The sequence below is a fragment of the Vulpes vulpes genome, chromosome 4 (genome assembly GCF_048418805.1).
Source record: "Vulpes vulpes isolate BD-2025 chromosome 4, VulVul3, whole genome shotgun sequence".
In the NCBI taxonomy this organism is placed as follows: Eukaryota; Metazoa; Chordata; class Mammalia; order Carnivora; family Canidae; genus Vulpes; species Vulpes vulpes.
The window spans coordinates 125,276,229-125,297,249 of NC_132783.1; the positions used below are offsets into that span (position 1 = coordinate 125,276,229).

The window sequence follows — 21,021 nt, forward strand, 5'->3', positions numbered from 1 at the left end:
AAGAAATAGGAAACATTAAGACAGTTGTAAGGAACAAACTGAAGAATTAGATCCTAGAATAACCTTGGTGAATAAATACTTCATACTTTTTTTTTTTTTTTACCTTTTTCAGACTTTGACCCCTTTTCTTTGGGGTGGGGGTTTAAATTTTAGACTTTGACCCCTTTGGTCTTTGTTCAGAGCCAAAGATTTTCCTTTCTGGGGGCATTTCAAAACACCCCAAAATGTTTTTCTTCCAGAAGTGTCTTTGTGCAAGGAGTTCAGGCCTTGGAGTCAGGCATCCAGTATTCCAACAGGCTTTACCACTTACACTGCTGTGGGATGTTGGGCAAGTGTACTAACCTCTCTGAGTCTCGTTTTTCTCCTGTAACATGAGGATAATACTAGTATCTGATTCATAGGATACAGTGAGACGATCAATGAGAAATGCTAAATTCTCTATACATTTTAGCAGAAACTCCTCTCCAAGTCAATTTAAAATAATGCAGGGTTCACCGAAGATTGTTTGAAGGAGACTAGGAGGGGAGAATTCTATCAGACTTCTCAGAGAAAATGCCAGCACTGAGGCCTCTCCCTCAAAATCCAGCCTAGGCCAATCCTCCCAAGGTCAGCCAGGCAGGCCAGCTCAGTGTCCCTCACGTCCACAGGGGCTCCTTTCTTCCTCAGTTCTGTGTGTCTCACCCTGGGCTTTGACAATTCTGCCAACCGTGCTGGCACTGACCACACCGCCAGGGAATGAAGACTGTGAGCTCTTAGTAGCGCTATGCTTTGTTTTCCTTTTTGTTTTGGTTCTTATCCTTTTTTTTTTTTTTTAAGATTTTATTTATTTATTTATGGTAGAGAGAGAGAGAGAGAGAGAGAGAGAGAGGCAGAGACACAGGAGGAGGGAGAAGCAGGCTCCATGCCAGGAGCCCGACGTGGGACTTGATCCCGGGACTCCAGGATCGCGCCCTGAGCCAAAGGCAGGTGCTAAACCGCAGAGCCACCCAGGGATCCCCCAGTTTTGTTTCTTATCCTGCTTGCTTTTCGAGGGGTCAGACCGATGGTGCTCACGTTTCCACAGTGGGGACACAGATGCATTTTCTTGCTGTCTGGCTGGTCATCCAGGGTCATCCGTGAGCTCCATGAACAACTTCATGGTCCTTCCTAGCATTGAGCCAGAACTGTGATCCCAACTCACCAGTGACAGAGGCCACTTCACCACCTCTGTGATGACAACTTCTTCTTTCCTTCTTTGTCTTTAACCCTGGCAGTCAGCAGGAATGCTGCTCTGACCCGCTGTGTTGGTTTGGACAAACATTTGCCTTCTTAGTAGCTTATTTATCAGTAAGATGAAGAGATGTCCAGTAGGCACGTTTCCCCCTAGAGAGGAAGAGTGGCCTACATGGCTGCTGAGTCTTCAGGGAGCTTGGTTGCCTAACTTTTTGAGCACTCTTCAAAGGATTCCATCTCTCTTGGTCTTTTATATTTCCAGCTGCCTCAGAAGGGCACCAGTCACTTCTGTCAACATATAATAAATCAGGCCTGCTTCTTGCCTTTTGATAGTTAATCCGATTTAGGTTCAATGATCTCCAGCCACGTGTGTGCATCCTACCTTAATATATGAGAAATGTAATCCAGTTTACTAAGTAGATAGAGGTGCTGGGTGCTTTTCTGGCATAAAACTATTCTTTGAATTGATGTCAGCTCTCAGATAACTGAAATTCCTAACTACACAGGTTTGCCTATGATTCTTAATACCCTCAATGCTTCTGAAAGTCCGTTTCATATTTTATAGCTGCTTGGGTTGAAACTTATAGCAGTGCTCTTGAGTATTAGCTCTCTGAAGATAGTAATTTTTCATGTCTCTACTCCCAGGGTCTAACGTAGTGATTCACTATATATATATGATTCTGGAGTCCTGGGATTAAGCCCCACATCAGGCTACCTTTTCAGTGGAGACCCTGCTTCTCTCCCTCTCCCCCTGCTCATGCTCTTGCTTTCTCTCACTCTCTCTCTCTCAAATAAATACAATCTTAAAAAAATAAAGTGTACAATTTAGTGGTTTTTTAGTATATTCACATATTTGTACAACCAGTTCCAACATGTTTCATTAACCCCAAGCAAGAGCATGCACCTGTTAGCAGTCACTCCCCATTCCCACCATCCCCGACCCCTGGCAACAACTAATCTACTTTCTCTCTCTATAGATTTGCCTGTCCCAGACATTTCATATAAATGGAACCATACAATATGTGGCCTTTTGAATCTGCTTTTTTTCACTTGTAACCCCAGTCTGCTTTGAACATCAATCTGTTAACATTTGTTTTGCTATATTGTGATTATTTACCTCCCTGCCTCCCACTGGACTATTAAATATCACAACGGCAGAAACTGTGCCTTATTTATCTCAACATTTCCAATGCAGAGTTCAGGACTTGGCACAGAGTGGACACTCAGTAAATGTTTGCTTTTCTTATTCCAGTGAATCTGATTGGTTGGTGCTTGGGTATTCCTCTCTGCACACTCCTTATATGCATAACAAAATGAAAACCCCCCTTAATGGGTCTAGGTTGAGAGGAAAGAGGTAGATTCTTATGGCATGATGTAGCTTCCACTGGGAAAGGTAAACACTTTCCTTGTTTGGGCTGCTGCAGACTTGTGTGACAGCTAAATTAAAACAGAAGTGAGGCTGAGCACAACCATTAACACTCTATATCACTTATGTGGATATATTTCAACTACAGTAATTCAAATTAGTGGTTTAAAAGTTATTGAGAGCCGTCTGAGTGGCTCAGTTGGTTGAGTATCAGACACTTGGTTTCAGTTCAGGTCATGATTTCAGGATCCTTGGGATCAAGCCCCGAGTCAGGCTCCGTGCTCAGTGTGGAATCTGCTTTGCTCCTTTTCCCTCTGCCTCTCCTCCTGCTTAGATGTGTCTGTGTGTGTGTGTGTGTGTGTGCACGCACTCTCTCAAATTAATCTTTAACATTTTTTAAAAATAAAAGTTATTGAAGACACTCATTTTTGCAAATGGATTTATGTAAATATTATACATACACATATGGGAATTGTATTTATAATCTAATTTTCCAAGAATTAAAAATATATGTATTGGGCTGATGGTAAGTTGTTACTGATCTGTATCTCAAGCTGAGATTCTATTCTAAATATGGCAGCATTGGACTATTCAGGACAGGTGGGACAGGAGAAGAAGGTAAAAGTCTCTCTTTCTGGAGAGAAAGAGCGCCAGCTAGTTTTATACAGATCCTTCATGAGGCTCTGAAACTAGGGGCAAGGCATTTTCCCAAGGCTCTGGAGATGACTGGAAGTCAGCACAGAGGTTCTTTCATCATTGCTGACAGGAGTATACTGGTCTAGGACTCGGACTCTGTGAGATGTACAACCAAGAAAAGCATACTCTTCTCCCCATATTCTGGAGACAGTTCCTTCTACAGGAGTGTTCCACTCCCTCTCTCAATCAGGTGAGGTTTAAAAAAATAGAAATACCGATGCTTGTTGAAAATTTGCCCCCTCTCTAGAAGTAGTCTTTACTTATAAATTTGGGCATATATATTTCTATAATTTTCCCTCTGTATATGTGCCACATTCTTTTTATTTTTTCTTTAATTTTTATTTATTTATTTATTTATTTATTTATTTATTTATTTATTTATTTATGATAGTCACAGAGAGAGAGAGAGAGAGAGAGAGAGAGAGAGGCAGAGACATAGGCAGAGGGAGAAGCAGGATCCATGCACCGGGAGCCCGACGTGGGATTCGATCCCGGGTCTCCAGGATCGCGCCCTGGGCCAAAGGCAGGCGCTAAACCGCTTCGCCACCCAGGGATCCCTATGTCACATTCTTTTTATAAAAATGGGATCATTCTTGTACTGAAAGTTGCTTTTCTCACTTAATGATCAGTTATGGACATTCATCTGTCTTAGGGTACATATACAGATGTACCTCATCCTTTATTCCATTTGGATGTACTATTACTTAACTATTGGTAGACATTTAGGTGAGCTGGAATGTTCTGCTGTCGTGACCAGCTGTGCACCTGTCGTTATGACTTGTGGGAGCCTTTTGGAAGGATGGAATTCCAGAAGCACAATGTAGGAGGTCACGAGGGTTATAGCCTCAGTATTGAGTTCCAGATGTGCCTCCTCTACTGTAGCCTCTTGAGGACAGGGACGTACTGTTCTATGGACTTGTGTATCCCCACTGCATTGTGCCTGGAACATTTTTTTTTTAAAAGATTTTATTTATTTATTTATGAGAGACACACAGAGAGGAAGAGGCAGAGACACAAGCACAGGGAGAAGCAGGCTCTATGCAGGGAGCCTGACGTGGGACTCGATCCTGCGTCTCCAGGATCACACCCTGGGCTGAAGGCGGTGCCAAACCGCGGAGCCACCCGGGCTGCCCTAGAACATTTTAAATGCTCAATAAATGTTGTTAAACAATTGAATGTATAAGTGAATAAATGAATAATATTGGAAAGTTTTGATCCTCCAAGAGTGAGACACATTAACATCCTTTTTTTTTTTTTGAGTCACATAAACATTCTTAGTTTCATATTCAGTTTCTCCTCTACTCCATAGTTGTGAGTGAGCTGATGTGTCCATGTGGACAAAGCATGGATAGAGATCTTCCCCTGTCTTAAGAACAGGTGCCTCTATTGCTTAGAACTGACATGATAGAGGGATCTAAACATTTCTTCTTTTTTTTTTTTTTGATCTGAGTGCCTCATTCAGTGGTTAACTTTTGTTATTATGAGGCTGCCACCTGCACCCACTATTGACTGTAATTTCTAAAAAATATTTTTAAAATTTGCTACCCTCTTGATGGAATGGGAAGCATAAGAGAATATTGTGGGCATGAGGCACAGAGGAGTCTGCAGATACATGTTTTAGTAGGGGGTTGGATTTCCTTTCATATTTGTATTGCCTTCCTTACATGTGGGGAACCTAAGTTCCTCCTAGCTTGACCTACTTCTCCAGGCACTCCCCAGCTTAATGCATCTTGCTTATCATTGCAAGATGGATTTTCCTAAAACGCTTCTCCTTTCCCAAATCTTTAATGGTCCCTGCTTCATAAAAGCTAAATCTTAGATTTACATTTAGGGCCTCAGTGGTTCTGACCTTAGCCTATCTTTTGAACCATATATCCCACCACTCACCTTCCTAACTACTCAGTTCAGACAAAGTGGTTGATTTTTCTCTATACCCTCAATGCATCTTGGGCTTTCCTGTCTCAGAATTTTAAAAAAAGATTTTATTTATTTATTTGAGAGAGAGAGAGAGCATGAGGAGCTGGGAGTGAGCAGCAGAGGGAGAGGGAGAAGCAGACTCCCCACTGAGCAGAAAGCCTGATGGGGGGCTCGATCCCAGGACTGAGTCAGCCGGGCACCCCTACTGTCTTAGAATTCTTAACCATCCACTTCCTTTAGTCTCAACAAGTTGTCTTCAATTTTTTACACCCCTCAAAATCCTCAAAGATTCATCCAAATCCTTCCCTGCTCCAGGGGCCCATGTGGTCCTCTTCTAAACTATGTGTGACATTCTGTCAATCTCACTACTTTCATCTCTAATCAAGTCAGTCTTTAACCCACTAGCATCGTTGTCTGGAGCTGTTTTTCATCTCTTCAGTGGTGTTGTGTTTTTGCCTGTACTTAATGTTTTATTTTCCCCCAATACAGTGTAGGTTCTGGAAGGGAGAGACATGTCCTGTCCCAGGTCTGCATTCACAAAGCCCTCTGCAAGTGTTTGCCCCTTGCTTCAGTAGATTGGCATTCTGTTTCTCTGGAATCTGAGAGCCAGACATAATGTAATGAGCACTGGTTGTTTTATAAATGATGAATCACTGAACTCTGCTTCTGAAACTAATAATAAACTATATGTTAATTAGTTGAATTTAAATAAAATAAAAAAAGAAGCCAGGGCATTATTTGTTTGCTTGTGTTTTAAAATTCTAGCAGTTAACATACAATGTTACATTAGTTTCAGGTGTACAGTATAGTGACTCAGCAGTTCCATATATCACTCTGTGCTCATTAGGACAAGTGCCCTCCTTCATCCCTATCATCTGTTTCACCCATCCCCCACCCACCTGGTAACCATCAATTTGTTCTTTAGAGTCAAGAATCTATCGGCTTAAAAAAAAAAGAATCTATCGATTTGTTTCTCTCCCTTTCTCTCCTTTCTCTCTCTATTTCTTTCTTTCTTTCTCTCTCTATTTCTTTCTTTCTTTCTTTCTTTCTTTCTTTCTTTCTTTCTTTCTTTCTTTCTTTCTTCTCTATCTTTGCTTATTTGTTTTGTTTCTTAAATTCCACATATGAGTGAAATCAAATGGTATTTTTTTTCTCTGACTTATTTCACCTAGCATCATACTCTCTGGCTCTATCCATGTTGTTGCAAGTGGCAAGACTTCTTTCTTTTTGATGACTGAGTAATATTCCACTATATATATGAGATATATCTATATATATAGTGGAATATATATATTAGATAGATAGATAGATAGATAGATAGATAGATAGATAGATAGATAGATAGATATGATGGACACTTAGGCTGCTTCCATAATTTGGCTATTATAAATAATGTTGTTATAAACATAGGGGTGCATGTATGTATCCCTTTGAATTAAGTGTTTTTGTATTTTGGGGATAAATATCCAGTAGTGTGATTACTGGATTATAAGGTAGTTCTGTTTATGGAGGAACCTCCATACTGTTCTCCACAGTAGCTGCACCAGTTTGCATTTGCACCAACAGTACAGAAGGGGTACTTTTTCTCCACCTTCTTACCAACCCTTGTTGTTTCTTGTGTTTTTGATTTTAGCCATTCTGACAGGCGTGAGGTGATATCTCATTGTAGTTTTGATTTGCATTTCCCTGATTATGGGTGATGATGAGCATCTTTTCATGTGTCTGTTGGCCATCTGGATGTCTTCTCTGGAGAAATGTCTGTTCATGTTTTCGGCCCATTTTTTAATTGGATTATTGGTTTTTTTAAAAAAGATTTTATTAATTTATTTGAGAAAGAGAGAGAGCATAAGTGACATAGCAGGGCAGAGGAAGAGGGAGAAGTAGACTCCTGCTGAACAGGGAGCCCCATGTGGGGCTCAATCCCAGGACTCTGAGACCATAACCTGAGTGGAAGGCAGGTGCTTAACCGACTGAGCCACCCAGGTGCCCTGGATTATTTCTATTTTTAGTTTCTAGGCCATTGTTCTATGAATTGTAAGATGTAACATTTTCTTTCTTTTCTTCTTTTAGCTATACTTCCCATTGCCTCTAGCTGTTGCACTGAGGTTTCACATCATATCTCCAGAAGGCTTCTGGAGAGAGTGAATATATGTCGCATCCAGAGAGCTGATGGGGATTGTGACTTGGCTGCTGTCATGTGAGTGCTCTTCAGCAGGGAGGTCTAAACTCGTCCAGTGATCATTTCTTGGCCTGTGAGCAATAGATTGGGAAGTCTTTGCCTCGTATGCAGCATACAAATAATCAGTCAAAAAAGGGAGGGGAGAGCAAATATTCCACCTTTCTGGCCCCAGGCTCCTTGGAGTAAGCACACAGTCTCTCAGGACTGGCATGTGCAGAGCCCCACGCTAGCCTCTGCCACCCTGCACAGCAGTGCTGTGATTCAGGATAAATACCTTCAGTCTATTGGACAATGTGTATGACTTTCCTAAGCAAAAGTAGGGGCATTCTGAGTGAAAAAGAAAACAAAAATAAAAACAGAAGGTGTCTCTGTTCTGTTTTGTGGCTTTAACTATAGCTTTTTCCAGGCAAGTTTATGGGTTGCTGTCATTTTTTTACTCTCTGAATTCATCAGGACTGTATACAAGGTTCAAACAGAAGTATAGAGATGTCTGTACCTGTCACATGCAATCAAGCACAAATGCCCATCTTTGCTCTTGATTCTGGGCTGTTGGCTCGTGGTGAACCCTTCCACGCTTACCTCTGGCTCACTTATTAAAAACTTCAGATTTCTATGTTCTTCATGTCCCCATGGAAACTAACTTCTGAAATGCATTGGTATTTAGCAAATCTGGATTCTGACAACAATGTTGTGATGAAGGCATAAGTTATCTCCGTTTCACACAAAGTAAAGCTGTGCCTGAGGCATACAGAGTTAACCTGGTGACATGTAGCTAGAGAATGGCAGAGGTGGGATGTGAACAAGGTCTCTTTGTTCAGAACACCATATACTGTATATACTTCAGAGTTCTCTCAAAAGTGATGATGGGACCAACCATAAAGTACTCTCCCCAAACTTTATGTGTCTGGCACATTCAAGTCATAAGGACACTGTATTAGGCATCTCCCTGGTGGACTGGTTTTAACACCACTTATGGCCCCAGGGGATGCTAATGAGCCATTTGGTATCCCCTTCTCTGGGCTGCAGATAAGCCCATTGCTTATGCCTGAGTTCCTGAGTCACTAAGAAGCCTCTTTATTTATTCAATGAATTCAACAAATAGTTATTGATTAATGTTTATGTACCAAGCGCCATTCTTTTTTTTTAATTTTTTTTTTATTTTTATTTATGATAGTCACAGAGAGAGAGAGAGGCAGAGACATAGGCAGAGGGAGAAGCAGGCTCCATGCACCGGGAGCCCGACGTGGGATTCGATCCCAGCTCTCCAGGATCGCGCCCTGGGCCAAAGGCAGGCGCTAAACCGCTGCGCCTCCCAGGGATCCTGAGACAAATATTTTAAATGCAGAAAACACTGCGAGTGTTGGCAATATAACTCCCCAAAGCATGTGTTATGAATCACAAGTAACAAATATAAATGAGTTTCTAGTGAACTTACGAGATTTCTTTCCTTTTCCTTTCCTGCCTAGAACAGGTCTGTTGTTTCACGCCCTGTAGATGATCATTGTAACTTTTCTCCGAGAGGAGGGTTTGCTTGTTTAAACCCATCCACAGCAGCTTCATTAAAGAGCTTCTGGCTGTTTCTTGGCATAAACACAGTACAAAGTTGTTTATCTTGGGCAGAGGGCTGAGGTTTTGGAAGCACACAGATATCTGTTGGGAAGAAAACTTGGAGTTATTAAATAAAGTTATCTGGGAAGCTAGAGCATTTTTTCAAAAGTGATTGTTGCTGGACTGTTGTGCTTAGGGGAAGGGGCAATGAAATCAGGTAAAGGGAACAGTTACAGGTGGCAGGGCCACCCCTGTAGGTCTGTCGGACCCTCTCTAGCTTCTTTCTTTTGGGCAAAAGAATCGGGATCAATCTTATAGTTTCTTAGAGCCTGAACTCTCCACCAAGAAATACACAACGGGCTGAGTCAGGGCCCTACAGAATAGGAGGGAGGAGGGGGGAGGAGAGAGTGTGGAATAGGCTACCCCTTGTCTAACATTATCTCATCTCATCTCTCTCTCTTTTTAAGACTTTATTTATTCGAGAGAGAGAGAGAGAGAGAGAGAGAGCAGGAGCAGGGGAGAGGGAGAGGAGAAGCAGGCTCCCTGTTGAGCAGGGAGCCTGACACAGATGCAGGACTCGATCCCAGGACTCTGCAATCATGACCTGATCCCAAGGCAGACGCTTAACTGACTGAGCCACCCAGGCACCCACCTCATCTCCTTTTATTATGATGAGAGAATGCACAGGGGTTACCAGTGCAGACTTAAGTAGTCTTTAAACCTTAAGATTTTAAAACATCGGGCAGCCCGGGTGGCTTAGGGTTTAGCGCCGCCTTCAGCCCAGGGTGTGATCCTGGAGACCCGGGATGGAGTCCCACATCAGGCTCCTTGCATGGAGCCTGCTTCTCCCTCTGCCTGTGTCTCTGCTTCTCTCTATGTGTCTCTCATGAATAAATAAATAAAAATAAAAATAAAAAGATTTTAAAACATCACAGCATCTTGGATTTGGAGGCTGTGTTCTGGTAGCTGATATTTTCCCCTTGTATTACATTGAGAAGTCAAGGCCCCACTAGGCTGCATCCCTAGGGCTGTGCACCTCCCAGGTCCTCTGTCTGCCCTGCCCCACTGGGGGCTCACCTTCAGCTCCTGCACCAGTGCCCTCCCTGAAGCTCCCCACTCACTCCTCACAGAACCAGAGTTGAGGGCTAGTTCCCTCCTGTGAGCCCTGTGGGCCTACCTGGATGTCAGTGGAGCCTTTGCCACTGGTGTCTGCTTGGATGCCTGCTGACACCACAGGGGAAGGAGAGAGTTTGAGTCCTTTGGGAAGGAGAGGAGCTTCAACTCTTTTCTGTTTCTTCCCTTTCCGAGTCCTACAGCAGGTTCTCTCCTGTACTGGCCAAAGCAAACCAACTGGCCACAGTGACAGGGAGCTTTCCTTTAGAAGACCTCTGGGTGTAATACAGGCTGAGAACGAATTGTCCTCCTATCACGAAGCCTCACTGCTTTCAAATTAATATTCCACATGCTGGCTTTATGATGCTTACGACACAGGCCTTTGCCAGCTTTTGCTCTCATTGCAGGAGTCCTCACGCTGGCTGCTATTCCTCTTGGCTCACCTGGAGAAACCAGCAACCTGCTCTCTGTCCCCCCGGAAGGGGGCCGGGGGCTCATTTTCCCCACACACAGAACTATTGTCTACGCAGAGCCTGCAGGATCCCCGAGATTTAAGAAGAGCTAGATGGCACCTGAGTGCAAATTAAAAGTCACAATATTTTTGGTAAAAAAGCTCTTTCAGTTACTAGAAATCGTGAATGCTGCTTTATGGTTCTCCTACCCCGAGGTCAAAATTTAAAACATGGAAACATTGGAGATGGGGTATGAACCTGTAGTATGTTGCAATGTTATCAAACACCTAGAATATTTTAGTTGTTTCATTTAAAAAAAAGGGGATCCCTGGGTGGCGCAGCGGTTTGGCGCCTGCCTTTGGCCCAGGGCGCGATCCTGGAGACCCGGGATCGAATCCCACATCAGGCTCCGGTGCATGGAGCCTGCTTCTCCCTCTGCCTGTGTCTCTGCCTCTCTCTCTCTCTCTCTCTGTGACTATCATAAATAAATAAAAAAAAGATTTAAAAAAAAAAAAAAAAGCCAGACTTTCTTTTTCTATTTTTTTTTTTTAACGATTTTCTTTCTTTCTTTCTTTTTTTTTTTTTTTTTTTAAGATTTTATCCAGGTGCCCCAAGATTTTATCTTTCTTTATTTAAGATAGAAAGTACGAGGAGGGGGGCAGGGGGCAAAGAGAGGGAGAAAGTCCAGTGCGGGGCTGGATCCCAGGACCTCGGACCACCACTCAAGCCAAAGGCAGGTGCTCCACCACCTGAGCCACCCAGGTGCCCCCAGACTGTTTCTATTTTGAACAATCTTCACTTCATATCTGTAACTCATTACTGAATTCCTACAGCAAGCCAGGCCTTTTCAGGACAATTCCAGACTATCCCTCCCTCAAGGGGCATAGCATCACAGGACAAGGAGAAATTTTGAATGAAAATTCATACAAAAGACAGCATAAGCTACTAACCAAAAGAGAGGGAATGCTGACAGACTGCAAGGGAAAGCAGGGCATTTAGCTGAGAGAATCTAGAAAAACTTTAGAGGAGACCTTCCAGATGGGCCATGAGGCGTGAACTGTTTTTATGGATGAAGCTCCTGGTCAGGAAGGACTGTTGTATTCATTTGGCTTCTCTCCTTTCCCTCACTCTTTGCTTCCTCCTCCTCCTCCTTTCCCTCATCCCCCCCACCCAAGCTGCCATCCCAGGAGCTGTGGGGGAGCGAAGACTCCAGCTGGTGGTCCACGGCTGTAGGAGGCGGTCTTGAAACTAAACGTGGCAACTGCCTGAGTCACGGAGTTTTTCCTTGGATTTTCTGCCACTGATTTGTCCATCTTCCCTCCCCCACAGCCTTCACGTCAGGCGCAGAAGACTCTGTGTCAGCCCGCACAGTCATGTTATTAAGCAGTGGATGAAAGAACAAGCAGCCAAGAAAAACACCAAAGGCAACATTTGCCACAAGAAACAGGCTGGCAAGAGGAAAAGTAAAGGGGCACATCAGGAGAAACCAGAAATCCACAGCCATAAAAGTCCTTATTAACACGCTTACAAAGGAATCTACACAGACAGTTCCTCAAGTTAAACTTGGCCACGGTTGCTTATAAAGTTATCCTGCGAATGCTCCTTATTGGGAGTCAACAGGGCAAAACAAAATAGATGTTCTAAAAGGAATGGTGATACAGGATGCAAATGTAGCCAGTAATATGCTCATCTGAAAATGAAATGCAAAGACAACACTTATCTTCATATCATATTTTAAGAGCAGCATACAGATACCATTTCTCCAACATTTTAGTATGAAGGGTTGCAAACCGACAGAGAAGTTGAAAGATTGGTACAATGAACACTTGTATACCTTTCACCTAGATTAATAATTGTTAAAAACTTGCCCCATTTGTTTTCTCTCTTCTCTCTTTGTGGGAGGTGCATGTGAATAAACCATTTTATATATAAATACATAATTTTTTTGCTAAACTGACAATAAATTGCAAATGTCACAATACTTCACTTCTCATTCTATTTTTTAGTGTTATAACTTGACATCCCCAAGAATAAAGACCTTTGATATATAATCACATTATCAGGTTTATACCTAAAAAATTAACAGTTGTGTCTCATATATTTTATGTGATACACACACACACACACACACACACACACACACACACACATATATATCTCATCTCCAAAATAATCTCTTGTTATGCAGGGAGTACAGTTCTTTCCATTCATACATGAGCTAGGTAGTTGCTTCCTTAACTGCAAAGGCAATCACATTAGTTCAGTAGCACCTGAGAACAGTTTTGAGTTAGGGGCATGTGTGTTATACCCCACATAAGAATGCTGTGTGGGGCTGTTCAACACAAAACAAAACAAAACAAAACAAAACAACACAGCCTTTTTCCACAGTGTATTTTTGTGAATGAGAGTTGGCATGTCAAATACATCCTCTAGAAAAATAATTAGTGTAATAGTCCTAAGATTTGTTTTCTGAAGTTGATACTGTGGGTTATTTTTGTGAACAGCCTGATGTTTGGGACCCTTTTTTCTGAAACAAGTCCTTATTAAACCAGGAATCTGAAGACAAAAATTATATATGGGATGAATTGTTAAATTGCACATAATTGCATATAATTATATGCATATAATTGTTTAAATTTTCCCCAACTATTTTCAGAGCATAATTTTGTATAGTTCTTTTAATCAATCAAGGTTCTTTCTTTCTTTTTTAAAAATTTCTTTAGTATCTTTTATTTAAGAAAGTCCTTTTTTTCTCTTCTTTCTTCCCATGGCATAGACTTCTTAAAAAAGGGTCTAGAGCAGAATCTGTTCCACATTCTGGGTTTGCCTGTTTCCTTATGACCACATTCAGGTTTAACAGTTTTGATTAAGAATGCTTTCTAGGTGAATGTGTATATTCCTATTGCATTATTTAGAGTTTGTAAACATTGGAGTTCATTTTCTACAAAGAAAAGTTTGAGGGATCCCTGGGTGGCGCAGCGGTTTAGCGCCTGACTTTGGCCCAGGGCGCGATCCTGGAGACCCGGGATCGAATCCCACGTCAGGCTCCCGGTGCATGGAGCCTGCTTCTCCCTCTGACTATGTCTCTGCCTCTCTCTCTCTCTCACTGTGTGCCTATCATAAATTAAAAAAAAAAAAATTGAAAAGTTTGAGCTGAATATCACTTTAATATCACATCCAATTTGAGTAACTACTGTCATTTGGATTGATCAGCTCTGATGCTGAAAAAACAAAAGTCTGCATTGCTCAGGAAGCCATCTGCCTCCCACAGTGAGTGCACTAGGGAGGGATCCAGAGTTGGATCCCATGTGGGGTGATTTTAGGCTCTCCTAGAAAGGAGCCTACATCTTTTAACTCCTGGCCCATCTTTTCCACACCTTGTGGGTGGATCCTGTTGCATGGCTTGTCTTTTGGGGTCCTCGTGGTCCACAGAAGCTTCCAGATGCAGAGTAAGACCTAGTTTTCTTTTCTTTTCTTTTTTTTTTTAAAGATCTTATTTATTTATTCACGAGAGACAGAGAGAGAGAGAGAGAGAGGGGCAGAGACATAGGCAGAGAAAGAAGCAGGCTCCATGCAGGGAGCCTGATGTGGGACTTGATCCCAGGACTCCAGGATCATGCCCTGGGGCTGAAGGCAGCTGCTCAACCACTGAGCCACCAGGCGCCCCAAGACCTAGTTTTCGTAAGCAGCCATCAGATGGCAGGAACACAGTGTCCATGTTGCCAGGTGTCAGATGTCTTGTGCCTCCTTGCTGGCCAATTCCAAGCAGTGGTGTTGCCAGGCTGACTTGGAGGTGATAATAGGCAGCATGGAAGTGCTGAGCTTGATGTAGGTTCAAATATCATCAAATGGCCTAATTCCCTTCATTGACACTAACTTGTATGTGATTTATTTATTCTCACCAACAATCCTGTGAGCTTTGTATTAATATTTCTGCTTTATGGATAAGGATATCTGAAGCTTGGAGAGGTAAAATGACTTGCCCAGGGTCCCACAGGAAGTGGCAGAGACATGCTTTGTATCCAGGTCTCCAGACCCTCCCCAGTTCTGGCAGCCCCAGCAGTGGACTCTAAAAGATGTAGATGAGGAGGTGGGGTGGAGGGAGAGGAATTCAGGTAAAGATCTGTGCACCTGGTGCTTTACAAAGGGCTAGAGGATGCCAGCGGTTGGTTTTACTTGGAAGTCTAGTATTAAAACATGCTGCTGCTTGCATTGCTGGTGATAGTGACAATAACCACCTTCACAGATTAAAACAGGCCCCAACCTGATTTTATAGAGTTTCACATTCTTAGGCAGTGGAGGAAATTGCACACTATTTGTAACTTTTGTTTTGCAAAATCTCCCTCACAGGAGGTTTTCTTTTCAACTTAAAGACAGATTTTGTAAACAAAACAAAACAACACAGCATTTTCCCACTCCGTTGTGCCCAAGATTGTGAATCCAAGAAACCACCAAGGAGCCAAAACTGATGCACGAGGGTTTATTTACAAGCTCGAGCTTGGGTCTAAGCATACTCCATACAGCAGAGCAGGGGCTTGGACCCCGAAGTGGGTTACAGCTGGGTTTTTTATGGGCTGCTCTAGGGGATTTTCAGAAGGGGTGGAGGAATTTTTTCCATTCCAATGTGGGGGAAAGGGTGGGGGAGTTTCTTAAGATCTGATGTGGGATTCCCTGCCTAGGACACTCTGCAGTTTTTCCTGTAAAGTTCAGCTCTTATTCCCAGGGGCCTAAGGTGGCTGTACTTGTGCTAATGCTAAACTTGAGGTGGAATGGCCTTAATTTTTCTTGGCCTCCACATTTCCCCCTCTCAGAGGAACCTAAGGAAGGACCCAATCATGGGTCCAGGTTGGTCTCAGAGTGAGCCAGTGGGAATGATTAAACCATGATTCAAACCAATCTTGTTGCTGTTCTCGCTCCCGTTTACGTCTAGCCAAACCTTTTCTGACTTTTGCCATAGATTCCCGGACTATTCCTGAGTGGTCAGTAAAGAAGCAACACTCCTCATTTGGGGCAGCACATAGCCCCCCTTGCTTGCAAAAGCCTCTCTATAGTTAAGGTGCTCCCATCTTTTTAGACCTTAAAAGACTTTAAAAGCAAGACTGAATTGGGTGCACATTTTTAAATGGTTAATGGGGATTGGTTCTGGCACAAAGAGGACAGAGCATAAGCAACATTAGTGGGGTAAGTGAGAACTGCACAGTCTTAGCTTTAGGGGATTGTCCTTGTCCGGTTGGCCTTTCCATCCTTGAGAACTGCTTGTGGGTCAGCTGGCCGGATGTGGGTGTAGTGGACCCAGGGAGTAATCCCATCGACCTTGAGAGCGGTGGGAGTGGTCAGGATCACGATGTAAGGTCCCTTCCAGCGAGGTTGAAGTGTCTGGTGTTGGCATCTCCACACGTACACCCAGTCACCTGGCCGGTATCGATGGGGGCCCGGGGGTGGCCCAGGCTCGTAGAGGGCCCTCAGCTTAGGCCACACCTGCTCATGGGTTCTTTGTAACATTTGGAGGGAGAAAAGGAGTTAGTGATCATCAAAGTCAGCAAGCACCTCAGGTTTTAAATTGGGGATAATAAAAAAAAATAAATTAAATAAATAAATAAATAAATAAATAAATAAATAAATAAATAAATAAATTGGGGATAATAGGTGGAGGAAGACCGAACACGATCTCGTAGGGGGTCAGTCCCATCTTATATGGGGAGTTCCTCACGCTATATAGGGTGAAGGGGAGGAGAGTCACCCAGTCCCGCCAGTCTCCAGGGCTAATTGAGTTAAGGTCTCCTTTAATGTTCTGTTCATCCTCTCTACCTGTCCTGAGCTCTGGGGCCTATATGCACAATGTAATTTCCAATCTGCCCCAAGTACTAGTGCCACTCCCCGTGTTACCTTAGAGATGAATCCTGGTGGGCCGTTGTCTGACCCAATCTTAACAGGAAAACCATACCTCGGTAAGATATCTTCCAGCTGTTTCTTGGTCACGGTCCGTGCTGTTTCATGTTTGGTGGGAAATGCCTCTGTCCATCCTGAAAAAGTATCTACAAACACTAGTAAATACTTGTACCCGTATTGTCCAGGTTTTACCTCAGTGAAGTCCACTTCCTAGTAGGCTCCTGGGCGGTCCCCCCCGGAGCCAGGTGCCCAGGTTAGATCCATGGGCGGTGGCATTAGTTAACTGGCATGTGTGGCAGCTCTTTGCTTTGCTCAAGAGTCTTTAATAGTGGTCTTTGCATGTCGTATGAGGTCTTCCATCTTCCGTGTTCCCATGTGAGTGCTCCGATGCATTTTGGATAGGACTCGCCGTCCCAGTTCCTCTGGCAGGATGATGCTGGAGTCTGCGGCCCTCCACCAGCCACGCAAGCACTGGGTCACAGGCAAGCGTTTGATCCACTGTAAGTCAGGGTCAGTATAGTTGGGGGTGTCAGGCAGGGTCGGTGCCCCCGGATCAGGTGGTGTGGTTGTTAAAACCTGGGTCACCCTAAGGGCCGCCTCCTTAGCTTCTGAGTCGGCTACCGGGTTCCCCTGGCTACTGGCGTGTCTGCTCTCTGGTGCCCCGGACAGTGGATGATGGCTAGGCCTTGGGCAGCCAGAGCGCCCTCGGGAGTTCAAGAATCTCCGTTTTGTTTTTAATAGTTTTTCCCTCTGCTGCCAGGAGCCCTCTCTCTCTGTAAAGGGCTCCGTGGATGTGAGCGGTGGAGAAGGCGCACCTGCTGTCGGCGTGGATGTTGATTCGTTCACCTTCTCCCATGGTCAGCGCCTTGGCCAGGGCCATCACTTCTGCCCGTTGAGCCGACGTGGCTGCCAGTGGCTCCGCCCAGACGGTCTCCATCTCCGTGGTTACGGCTGCCCCCGCATCTCTGATTCCTTCTTGGACAAAACTGCTGCTCTTCTCAAGAGCAGACCAACAAATCAAGGAAACTTTTGAACAGAAAGTAGACTTTGAATCTTATACTCTTGTACTTTAAAATCCATTTACTTCGATCTTAGTCTGTCCTGACCACATCTGAAATTCCTTTCCAAGGATTTCCCTTCACAACACTTTTACACCTTTCTCTACATTCAGAATTTTCCAGTCAGTCTCATTTGGGACAAAATTACTTTCTTTTACCTTGAACAAAAATATATTCCTGTTCCTTACATTTTTCTTACGTATCTCCTTTTCTACATACAGAGTTGCTTTCTTTATCAGTCATCAGTCTTATTTTAGCAGAGTTTTTCCATTCTTAGGAACCTTAGTCTCCAGTGAAAACTAAGGAGTAATGATTTTTGAACACCAGAACTCTTTTTTTTTTTTAACACCAGAACTCTTTAGACAGCAAATTTATGAAACAGTTAAGTACAAAGCATGTTCACCAACAGACCTAGATGTCCGATGAATTTAATTCCATTTATCATCAAAGTGTAACTAAGGTTTCAGGTTACCAAGGACTTTGAAAGGTATCTTAACAATTACTTATGAAAACTTGGAAACAGACAACCATCATTTTAGCCTTTTTTTTTTTTTACTAACAAATTGCAAAAAGATAACAGAGCTTATGTGACCTTCAGTAAACCTCAATAGAATGAAAGTTTCAGGTTTAGTAGTGATAATTTTCAAGACCTATTTACTATGTCCCATCTGGATCCATTTAAAGTCAATCAATTTACTCCCCATCGTCAATTTTTATCTGAGACACTGGTGGGGGAATCTGGAGGGCGGCAGTGTTAAGTAATTGGTGGTCTTCTTGCTATTTGTCTTCTTCTTTTTTTTTTTTTTTTAAGATTTTACTTATTTATTCATAGAGACACAGCTAGAGAGAGAGAGGCAGAGACACAGGCAGAGGGAGAAGCAGGCTCCATGCAGGGAGCCTGACGTGGGACTCGATCCCGGGACTCCAGGATCACGCCCTGGGCTGCAGGGGGCGCTAAACCGCTGTGCCACCGGGGCTGCCCTCTTCTTGCTATTTGTCTTCTAAACTCAGGACAAGCACCTGAATTGGGTGTCCCTCCTTGTTTAGGATTTTTGCTCCTTCGGGGTGGAAGCAAATTTGTGCCCCCATCTTGGTGAGCAAATCCCGACCTAACAACGGGTAGGGACACTCAGGGATGACCATGAAGGAGTGAGATCCCCGGCCTATGCCGAGATCCACAGTTCTTCGGGGAGTCCATGAGTACTGTTTGGTGCCCGTGGCCCTTTGCATCCATGAAGTCTTGCTTGCCAATTTCCCTTGGGGTAGTAATAAAACCAAGTGTTGTGCCCCAGTGTCCACTAGGAATTCAATGGTTTGAACTCTCAGCCCCTATACTCTGAGAGTTACCCTGGGCTCGGGGAGGGGTCCCAAACCCCAACTCCCCTAATTGTCCAGGTCCTCCATCTCCAAGGTCTTGGCAGGGGCCTTAGGTCTTTTGTTAAGACAGTCTTTCACCCAGTGGCCCCCTTCTTGCAATGGGCACATTGGTTTTTGTTCAGTTTAGGGCACTCCCGATGGGGACCAGGGCCATCCTCCTTACCGGTCCCTGAAGCCAGCTTCTTGAGATGCCTCCGTCTTTCTTGTGGGTCATCCATGGTTGTGGCCAGCAGGATCTTGGCCAGGTTTCGGTCTGCCGGTCACTTAGTTTGGTTTGCTGCTCTTCCAGACTTTCTCTATTATTATAGACTCTTTCTGCTACTATTACTAAGTCCTGCAAGCTCTTCTATCCTAGTCTCTCTACTCTTTGCAATTTCTTTTTAATGTTCAGAGCAGCCTGGTTAACAAAAGCCATGATAATAACAGCCTTGGTTTCCGGGGCTTCTGGGTTCATTGGGGTGTACTGCATAAAAGCCTCTATGCTTCTCTCTAAGAAGGCTGCTGGACTCTCATCCTTGCCCTGTCTTACACCATAGACCTTAGCCAGATTGGTCGGCTTGCGCGCAGCAGCCTGGAGACCTGCCCCTAGAGTCTGGCGGTGGACCCAGAGTCTCTCCTTACCTACAGCTCAGTTGTGGTCCCAGGTGGGGCAGGATAAGGGGAAGGCAGCATTCATGAGGAGTGGGTTTTGAGTCGGCTGTCTGTCCTCTCCCAGGACAGACTTCCAGGCTTCCACCTGAATTCATTCCCTCTCTTTGGTGGTGAAGGGGGGGGTTGAAGGGCGAGGGGGTGCCCAGTAGGCCCAGTAGGTACAGATCAGGTCCTTCGGGGAGGAATCCTGTAAAACTGGATAAAGAGGTGCTTTTGTCTTAGAGTCCGTCTCCTTTTTGGCCTTTCCGCAGGGCTAGAATCTTGGTAGGTCCTGCTTTGGGGGGTAAAAATAGTTTTATCCAAGGAGGGGGATTCTCGATCATGTCCTGCCAGGCCAGGATGTAGGGCACCTGGTCAGGGTGGCCGTCCAGTTTGTCCCTGAAGATCACGGCCTTCAGATAAGATAAGATACGATAATAGGTAGGTGCAAAGTTCCTTCTTGGGGCCATCCCACGTCAAAGGCTGGCCATTCTGATATGCAGTAAATTTGAAATTTCTCTTTCCGTATGTCTGTGCTCAGATTATGAGCCCTTTTCTTAACATCTGAGAAGTGTGAGAGCATAAGGGACAGGTGTGTGGTTTGCGTCTGCCCCATTATGTCCCCTGTCCACACCAAGGCACAGATAGTTATGACAGTTAACAAATAACACAAATGCACAAACAGTTAACAATGAACACAGTAACACCTACCAGTGCACAAAACAGGTAACAAGAACACAGTAACACAAACGTTCCAGTGCGGCCGCGGAGACAAAACAGAAAGTTACCTGAAGGGCTGGCAGCCAGCCCTCCTTACAGATAAGGACCTCCATCCTCCTTGCATATGAGGACCCTGTCCCCCTTACAGATGAGGATCCCGTCCTCCTTACAGATGAGCACCCCGTCCCCCTTACAGATGAGGACCTCTGTCCCCCTTACAGATGAGGACCCCAGTCCTCCTTTCAGATGAGGACCCTGTCCTCCTTACAGATGAGAATCTCTGTCCCCCTCACAGATAAGGACCTCTGTCCTCCTTACAGACGAGGACCCTGTCCTCCAGGCAGGGGCAAGGGAAGTCTCCCAAGACCCTGGTCGGTGGCCCACCAGCGCGTCTGCCTAAGCCAATGTCGACCCAATACAGATTGGAATTCCTACAGGTAAAAGTACAGTTTAGAGCTCTCAGAGAATATGCGCACAAAAGGTAGAAAAAGTTGAGCGCACTCACCACGCGTGAAACCCTCCGGATGGAGGTCCTGGAGGTCTCTCGGATCCCGGACGAGCCCCCAAATTTGTGCCCAAGATTGTGAATCTGAGAAACCACCAAGGAGCCGACACGGATGCAAGCGCACGAGGGTTTATTTGCAAGCTCGAGCTTGGGTGCAAGTATACTCCATACAGCAGAGCAGGGGCTTGGACCCCGAAGTGGGTTACAGCTGGGTTTTTTATGGGCTGGTCTAGGGGATTTTCAGAAGGGGTGGAGGAATTTTTTCCATTCCAATGTGGGGGAAAGGGTGGGGGAGTTTCTTAAGCTCTGATGTGGGATTCCCTGCCTAGGACACTCTGCAGTTTTTCCTGTAAAGTTCA

General features: G+C 44.4%; 1 protein-coding gene and 1 long non-coding RNA gene across 3 annotated transcripts in view; one reads left to right on the forward strand and one right to left on the reverse strand.

Annotated features, from left to right (window-relative positions):
* Window positions 1–12,286, forward strand: part of CCL28 (C-C motif chemokine ligand 28) — a 29,394-nt gene extending 17,108 nt beyond the window's left edge. Inside the window, exons 2-3 of one of the 2 annotated variants that reach the window (XM_072756968.1) lie at window positions 7,262–7,388; window positions 11,813–12,150. In XM_072756968.1, the coding sequence (XP_072613069.1) occupies window positions 7,262–7,388; window positions 11,813–12,002 (317 nt within the window). In that variant the 3' untranslated portion in view covers window positions 12,003–12,150. Of the gene's footprint in view, window positions 1–7,261; window positions 7,389–11,812 lie in introns of both variants that reach the window. The other variant, XM_072756967.1, reaches the window with a different exon arrangement.
* LOC140598680 (uncharacterized) lies at window positions 12,203–17,283 on the reverse strand. Its single transcript, XR_012001262.1, has 2 exons — window positions 16,428–17,283; window positions 12,203–15,974 (listed from the first exon to the last, which is right to left on the reverse strand). It is a non-coding gene; the product is annotated as an uncharacterized lncRNA (long non-coding RNA).
* Window positions 17,284–21,021: the final 3,738 nt, after the last annotated feature.